Source organism: Phaseolus vulgaris, chromosome 9 (genome assembly GCF_000499845.2).
Source record: "Phaseolus vulgaris cultivar G19833 chromosome 9, P. vulgaris v2.0, whole genome shotgun sequence".
In the NCBI taxonomy this organism is placed as follows: Eukaryota; Viridiplantae; Streptophyta; class Magnoliopsida; order Fabales; family Fabaceae; genus Phaseolus; species Phaseolus vulgaris.
This window is the reverse complement of record NC_023751.2, coordinates 34,876,872-34,885,992: the sequence shown is the minus strand read 5'-3', so window position 1 is coordinate 34,885,992 and position 9,121 is coordinate 34,876,872. Positions and strand designations below refer to the sequence as shown.

The 9,121-nt window shown below is 32.1% G+C and overlaps 1 protein-coding gene across 1 annotated transcript; it reads right to left on the bottom strand.

The window, feature by feature from the left end:
- Positions 1-240: 240 nt before the first annotated feature.
- Positions 241-6,664, bottom strand: LOC137822638 (WD-40 repeat-containing protein MSI4-like). The gene is made up of 15 exons (XM_068627578.1): positions 6,297-6,664; positions 6,151-6,214; positions 5,878-5,964; positions 5,562-5,624; positions 5,286-5,351; positions 5,141-5,215; positions 4,044-4,119; positions 3,766-3,955; positions 3,206-3,287; positions 2,791-2,864; positions 2,541-2,652; positions 2,366-2,440; positions 2,191-2,267; positions 1,283-1,382; positions 241-631 (listed from the first exon to the last, which is right to left on the bottom strand). The coding sequence occupies exons 1-15, from the start codon at positions 6,548-6,550 to the stop codon at positions 524-526; spliced, it is 1,503 nt and encodes a 500-aa protein (XP_068483679.1). The 5' UTR covers positions 6,551-6,664; the 3' UTR covers positions 241-523.
- Positions 6,665-9,121: the final 2,457 nt, after the last annotated feature.

Here is a 9,121-nt window from a genome sequence, read left to right as displayed (position 1 = left end):
TTGCATACAAAGTAATAATGAGTTTTAATGTCAATTTTTCGAAAAAAAAACTCAAATTATTTCATGTTATTATACAAACTAGTGTCAAAAATATAAATTGAGTTTAATTAACTCGCTTAAAGTTGAGTGGAAAAGTTTTTGATAATTTGTTGAAACAATGGCACCATCTATTAACAGTCTATAATACTATCATCCAGCAATTAATTATGGGAACAAACATAAATATAGAAGCATCCACAATTTGCCAACCAACCTTAGAGGATCATGGATTGGTAATGTATATTCCGTTCAGGGGCTGGAATGGAACAGTGTGCAGAAGAACATGAGGTTCATGAACAGAAACAGTAAAATAAATTTAAGGAACACTAGACCACAAACCCTCGTCAGTTCTATGTTAATCTAAGTTTTCCCTACTCCAACCCCATGTGGGTGGTTTTAAAATGCTGAGAAACATGCACCGCAAATGTAGATTAAGTAAATACAACAGCAAGAATAACTGAACTCTTTTTGCCAGCGAATTATATCATTTTTCAGACTTTGAAGCGCAAGCCACTACATGAGATTTGAATTTCTCCAGCTCTGCCAAAACCTCCTCTTCTGGTCTGTAGATCAAATCACTCATGCGCCATATCTGCACAAATGAGTTTGAATGGATCACACAGGCAATCATTAAAACACACTAATAACTACTTACTAAACTTGAAATGCCAGAACCACCAGTTCAACCAGGAACCAGTTCATTTATGAGTCTAAGTAAACTATTCAGAAATGTAATGCACACAACCTGATCTGGTGTAAACCGGTTTGACTTGGAACATGAGAATCATTCACTTTAAAAAATAAATAAAAGTAAAAAATGGCAAAGAAAACTTGATCTGCAAAGTGCATACTCCACATCAAGCCCATTGTGCCCAAGAAGGGTGAATGAAACAGTCTTGTCACTGTCTCACCCATGCCAGCCCTCTGAATCTGCTCTACTGTGAGCACATCCCCACATCCAATAAAAAAACAAATGCCACTAACGAGCAGAAATACCAGAAGTTGTGTGCAAGTTACAGTGTATGATGTTCTTGGAAGAAGAGAGAGATGAGTTGCTCTTAGGGATCTGGTGTCGTGAATAGTAATAAATTATGCTTGCCCCATTAGGTCTAACCTCAACCAACCAATTTGATCATGTCACAGACAAGTTGCTTCCAAAAAGTAGAAATCTTCAATATAAAAATGAAAAAAATAGCCATTTTCTATAATCTATATTACATAAGTCGAAAAACGTTTCTCATACCTGCAATGTTCCCCCTCCACCGGTACTTTCACAGTCATCAGACACGCTAACAATTGTCCATGGATCATATGCATTCCAATGAAAATCAACTACTTTATCCCTGCATATAATAAATAACAGAGGTCGTAAATTACAAACAAAATATTTTGAAAAAATAATTAAAGAATTGTATCCTACAGAACAAATTCAGTATTATTGACAGGACTTCCAACATATGGAATAAACAATTCACGAGAGAAACAGTCAGAAGAAAGCTGGCAGAGGATAACAATAACTGCTATGCAAGATTAACTGATTTAGTCTTATCTTAGGATATCAGTACTGCAGAATTCCTGACGAATTGATATTGCAGGCTTGTCCCTTATACAAATTTATATTTGATATTGATACAAACTATATCAGAATTAAAGAAAAAAAAACTCTGATTAACAGAAAAAGTGAACAAATGACTTGCAGGATTTTGAGAGATCTGGACTCTCCCTCTGAAATCATTAGATAAATTCATCCTCAATCTCCCTCTCAACCTTTTTTCTTATTTATAACCAATAAGCCTTTTTCTCCAATTATCTCTCATCCCCCAACTAACTCAAATTAATTTACTATGTAACTAATCATGGAGGTTTCTATCACATATCCAGCATTTCATCAAAGTTTATACCAAAAGATGTCATGACAGACGAAAACATTGATAATAGGGAAACAGGTGACATAAGCATCAAAGAAAAACTCAACATCATAAGAAACTTTGGGGAGCTCCATCAGACAATGAACAAAACAAGAGCTTCAGATATGAAAGACGTTGCTTTTGGCCTTGGCTAAAAACTTTAAATAATGAAGGTTGATTACAACTATATGATTGGAATAACGAACAAAAATAGTTGACAATACCAGAAAAACAAGATTTATACCTATGACCTGCATGTTGGAAAAACAACCCTGGAGGAGCACTTATTGATTTTCCAGATCGCTCTATTTTTTTACCAACCTACATTGCAGGAAAAAAGAGCAAGAGACATCATGAGCAATTGACACCAAATAATATTTTTGGAGAAAGAAAATAGCTAGAAACTAATGAGATTGCACCTTCTCATAGTCCCAAATGTTCAAGAGACCATCCTCAGCTGAACTTCCGAATACAGATGATTTGTCTGGAGACCACTGAATTAAACAGTGATTCACATATATTACAGTGCAATAACAATATAATGCCAAGACGAAGGAAGAATTATTCATATACAAAAAGCATGTCCAAAATTACCTGAACACAAAGAACAGCAGCTTTGTGACCCTCAAATTTATGGATGGGTGATCCAACTCCATTAGTGGTGAGATTGCGGCGATCAAACATGCGAATAGAATTATCTGCTGACCTGTAGATATGACAACAAGTCAAATAGGGATGTGAATCTTCATCTTGTACACGATATGATCAAAAGGTAGTGTACATGTCAAAGCAAAATTTAGTGATGAACTAGTGCCAATAAGAACTGTAAAACAGCAGAACGTACCCAGTTAGAATCAGATTATCATCATGTGGATTCCAATCAACACAGTGAAGATCAGCATTATGAGCTTTTTCAACCTGTTACCAAATTCATGGCAGAGGAAAAACAATTTAAAAATACAAAAGATACAGTGTATTATTATGGATATGAATATTTTAAAATAGTGTAAGAAAATACAAAGATCTGGGGTGTATAAGTGTTATTTTATGAACATGAATACTTTAAAATCGAGATGCATGTTTTCAAAGATGATAAAACCTGTTATTATTGCATACTCCAAATCCAATAAGTTTGGAGTACACTAAAATCTACGAAAAAGAAATGGTCTGTTCACAAAATATAAAATAATGTGAACTTAAATAAAATAATAATAAATGAAAACAAATTTAAATACACGATTGGAGTATTAAACATATACCTTAACCACAGGGCTAGAGCCAACACGTGCATCCCATAATATGAGACAAGAATCATCTCCAACACTACAGAACTCCTGTGCACTTCAGCATGATCACAATGGTGTCAGGAGGATAAGGTTATTAATCAAATATGGTATTTAGTTTATGCTGCTACTGTAAGTACAAATACACTAGAGTGCTCAAACAAGAATTTAAAAATGAAAATCTAGAACAATTTCCCCCCTCCCCCCTCTCAAATTTTTTTAAAAAAAGGTATAGCAATACATTAATTAATAATGAATGATAACGAGTTGATGAGGGAGAGCAGGACACCCACCCTAGACTTCACCTTAATGCTTTGTTTGGCTGCAGAGAGAAAGTGTACAAAAAGAAAAAATGGAAGGAAAGGAAATAAAAAGAAAAACATTGTTCTCTTATATTGTTTGGAAGAGAACAAAACTCTTTCATTTTCTCAACCACCAAATAATGACTACAATTTCACTATGTGAAAAGTAAGATGAGAGAAGCGATTTATTGTGAAGCACAGCAGGAGCTACTCAGCATAAAGTAGGGAACTTACCTAGATGGACAGAAAGTCACATCTTCAACAGTATCCTCATGCCCACAGTAAACACCTCGTGGCCCTACAGCAGGGCTATCAGCATTTTTATCATTGGCATCTCCAGACTTTGGCTTGATAATTGATCCACCTGTGGCAGCAGATGTTATATGGTCTTCAATACTCCACAATACCACCGTTTTGTCCTTTCCTGCAAGTGTAAGTTCTTTCTTTCAGATATAGAATTACCACATACAGAATTAAGCAGTAATAAAAAACCTAATTGTTTAATAGTTAACCTCCTGAAAGAACATAGGGCTCAGTTGGGCACATTGCAAGAGCAAATTCTGCATTATCTTGGTGTCCAGTTAATATCTGCAAGTGAAATTATACGTGAATATATGAAGATACATCAATCATGCCAAATACCAAACATAGAAACAACAATAATGACGGATTAGGAGTTTCTTATAATAGATAACTCAAGGGAAATTAATGATGGTGGTGACATTTCAAAATGGACGGACAAATTTGGTCTTATTTGAATCCATGCTATGCATGATGCATTCTCCTAGGTTTTCACATTAAATATAGGTATGGGATAGTGGATACATATGTCTAATACCAATACATGGGGATGTCCTCAATATCCAAGTCAGTTTTATTAAGAGGAAACCGTATTGATTCCTCTCAGCCCATTACAAATAAATGTTAGCACCAGTGAGACACACAAGCAAGGGCACACAGACCATGACATCCTGGGTTGAATTTAGTTTGTTTAGTTTTTTTATAAAGCAGAAAATTATATAAATTTTAATGTGGATTTTATGAATTGCAATTAAATAATTATTGTGTTCTATAAACTATTTGTGCATGTCTATGTATGCATAGTGAAAATGTTCCATCTCACTTTTTTTCATGAATATCCACATCAAATGCATATCAGATCATGTCTTTGCATAATAGGTTTTCGCACCTATGGCATGCTCTAGCCCCAACAATGCTACTCCCACTCTTATGTTCAATATAGCTACAAAAGTAGCATGTCCCATGGCTTTTCAAGAACACCAGCATCAGATACATGTCAGATCATAACTGTAGATCACAGATTTTTTTATCCAGGGTGTTCTAGCCCCAATAATGCTACCCCTATTTTCAGTCCAATGAAGCCATACCCTAATATAACTAAAAAAAAGTTATTCAATACTGTAATCGAATGAGACAGCAGCATAATGTGACTCACATCAGAAGATGCTACACCTAAATAAGGAAGATCATGTTTCTTATGAAATAAATGGATAGGAGTACTCATCTGCTTCATTTTTTCTCACATTCCAAAATAGATTAAAATCTTTTAGTTGGAGATATTTAAGCAATATTAAAAGCCCAGACATACCAAATCAGGCCGAGAGTTTGTAGCTCCAAGGACAGCATGACGGTTTGGTTGATTTTCAACATCCCAAACAAGGACCTGATATTGAAAGAGTAATGTGTAAGGGACCACAAAAATCAAAACAAACTGCAAACTGTAAAGTTCTTACATCAGGGCTATCTGTATGTGTCGCCACTATCTTGGAATTTTGTGGTAATTCCCTAATTCTGTTCACCTACAAAATAAAATAATCACGTCATACTCTGATCATCAAAAAATGGAATTCAAACTAAAATATATACACCATTGATGATGGGTACTAAAAAATAAACAAATAAAAGAAACCAAGGCAGATTAAGGAACAGTTATTATCCCTTCTTCATTGTCAAAACAAGCTTCAAATGCATTCAATTTTTAACAAGACCATCAATGTAAATAAGTATACCTCGCCAGGATGTATGATGGTCTTGAACTTCTTCACAAACGGGGAACGTGCCTCTTCATTAAACTAAAAGGGATAAACAAGCATTCCTATCAGCTTAATCAAATTTCAAACACCAAAGTTAATAATCATTAAAACATGAGCAAAGCAACAATGGTGACCATGTAGTAGTTGTCCTTCAAATTGTAGACAAATGTGGTCCCAATGGCAACCATAAAGACACAGCAACCTTCACCTTGTGGCCAAAACCACAATTGCGGATCGGATCAAAACCTCGGACAAGAAACATGACATTCACAATCATAAAACAATAATTCACCTGAGAAATGTGCTCTGCAGCAGCAACCCTAGGCTTCACAACCTCGCAGTTCGCAATCACCAGAGTATTCGGCACACTACCATCAGTCTACAAACAAAAACAAAAATCATTTTTTCACAAAAAAAAAAAAAACACTTTTCCTCCCCTGTACAGCAACCAACCACATAACCCAACACATGCATTACACTGCACTAACACCCAGTAACTACACAACAGAATTAACACCCAGAACTTAAAAAAGGTTAATTTTGTTTGAAGAAAAAAAGAGTTTGCCTGCTCAGAAAGATAGAGTCGCTGGCGATTCTTGTAAGTGGCTTGTTCAAGCTGAGGGCCCCACCTGAAAACCCAAAATCAGCATTACAAAAATCACATCTTTGAAGATTAAAAAAGGAAAAAAAGAAAACCCTAGAGAGAGTTACCTGCAAGAGAGAGAGGGCCAAACGAGGTTGTGGTTGGCGAGCCAGTCGTAGAGAACAGGAACAAGGGACTTCCATTGCGTGTATTTCTCGTCCACCGAAGGTTGTTGCTGCTGCTGCTGTTGCTGCTGATATTGCTGTGTTTTTCTCCCTTCCTTTGTCTTGGAATGTTCCTCTTTCTTATCGTCCTTTGGCTTAGGTTTACGACCCCTTGTCTCCTTCTTCTTCACCACACCTTGCTGCGGAGGAGTCTCCATCTCAGTTCTCACTCTTCTTCTTCACAAACTCTCACTGCTCTCTCTCTCTCTCTCTACTCTCTTCCTCTTCCACACCTAAAAGTCAAAAATAAAATTAATAAGCCCCAATCTCATAAGGTTGATCTTATTTATGTGAATAAATAAAAAATAATATTATTATATTAATCATTATTAATAAATTAATAAATAATTATAAATTAGAGTCAGGGTTCATGTTTGTGCATTTTTTATTTATTTATAAATAGTACTTTTCCTAAATAAATTAGTGGAGATGGAGATAAATAAACTTAAATATGAGATATTTGAATAAAAATAAGAGGTTTTGGTAAAATTAATGTTTTTTTTATTAGGGTGGGAATGTTTGATTTTAAATATTTTATTTCAATGGAAATCAAAATTCCACTAATTTAATAGGCCTGGGACTTACTCAAATTTAATGATTCTAAAAATTTCATAGATAAAAAGTTATACAAATAGGTTGAAAGAGAAAATCTTGATATTGAGGTTATGTTTGGACTAACAGTTGAAAAGAAAATAAAAATAATAGTAAAAATGAGTGAAAGATTTAAAAAAGTAATTTAATTAATATTATAAAATAAAATAAAATTGATATATTAATAAAATGAGTAAAATGTCTTTATTAAAAATTAAATTAAATTTTAAGAAATATGTAATCTATTATTTGTGTTTGGTTAAATTGAGTGTAGAGATATAATTGTATGTCTAAGTTATGAGGAAAGTAAATAATTAATTATATTATATTGTCCATCTATGTAATAAATAAAAAATATTTTTTATAAATATAAATTATAGAAGTTAAAATACATCAAATGAATTTTACATAGTTTAGGTACATTAAAAATTAATATATGAAAATTATAAATTAATATATAAAAGGAGTAAATGTAATAATATGTACAAAATCCTTTTGTAGTTGTGGTGATTTAAATAGAGGGGATCCTTTACATGAATTCAGTTATTGTCTCTTATAAAAAATATAAATGATAAATTGAAAAGTATCAATAACTTAAATCAAAAGAGTACTTATATATATGAAAAATAGTAGGCATTCATTTTAAAAAATATATGCATTACAAAAATACACATCAATGTTAAGGCTATCTAAATGAAAATAAACATGTATAAGGCTAATATAATCCTAAAAATATTTCAAAATAAACTTTATGCAAACGAATTTTTAATGTGTTTCAAGATATGAGTAACATTTTATTAAACAATGGGATATATTAGTTGTCTCGTTGTGGGCAAGAGCAAGTTGTTCAATCCAAATACCATCTTCTCTTTTTATTTTGTCCATTTACTTTAAAATGATGGTTTTTAGTTGAGTTATTGCTTACAAATTAATTTAATTTTTCCCTCCATTACATTGTTTTAAAATGTATTAATGAAAATTAGAGCAAGGTAGTCATTTATGCAACAATCTTATGTTGTTGTGACAAAAATCTTATAAACAACAAATGCATGTTTTTAATGATTAAATATAGAATCTATTGGAAGTAAATTTGATTGTCAATTTATGTGAAATTTAATAAGCTTTAATGTTGTATTCTTAAATATTTCAACATTGATATTAGATGCTCTCTTAATTAGTCATATTTGGTGGAAACCTCCTCCTTATTCTTGGTTGAAATGTAATAAAGATAGAGTAGTCAAAACTACACTTGACTTATGACTTGTGATGGTATATTTTAGAATATAACAAATATTACTATAAAAATTGATATAGTTTGTTTTAGGACGACTCAATCTTTAACTTTTCAATATAACTATATTGTTTATTGGTATCATTAATCTATACGACATACTATGAAGTTTAAATGTAAGATGTTTTTCGTATTATAGGAAAAATAATAATTGTGCTGATAAACTTTAATGTTTTGATGTAAAAGAAGTATGTAATTAGTGAGGGATGACATTTTTTAATTTTCTTATATATGTTTTTTATTGAAATAGATTCTCAAACTTGTTATAGGTGTGTTTGTTGAGTAAGTTTTGATATACTCATCCTACATTTTTTATATTTATTTTTTGATATGGTACAAATGATTAGTATGACATAGACTATCAACTTAAGGAGTATCATATCTCATTTTCAAGGTGTTGATGGTAGACTATTAAATGTAACTTTTGGAGTGTAGTAAAAGAAAGTATAAAATGTTCCTTCAACATTCTAATTATATTTTAAAATTTCTTTAAATATATTTTTGTTACCTTGTTCAAACTAGTAAATCAATTAATTTGAGAAGAAGAAGGAAGTTTTATTATAAGTTTAAAAAACATAAGATGTTATAGTCAAAACTTGGAAAACTTGAAGGGTTAAACACATATTTTATACCACCAAAATTGGTACCTCTAAAACTTGTTGAGTGTTTTTATATTTAATATTTAATAAATATGCAAATTTGATTCTGATAATAGTTTCATAAAAGTCTAATAGTGAATCACATAATAAATTCAACAAACTTTGATAATTCGGATTTTAATATCGTATTAGAGGTACCAATTTTGAAAGTAAATATTGTCTTCACTTATGTATTGTAAATTGATATT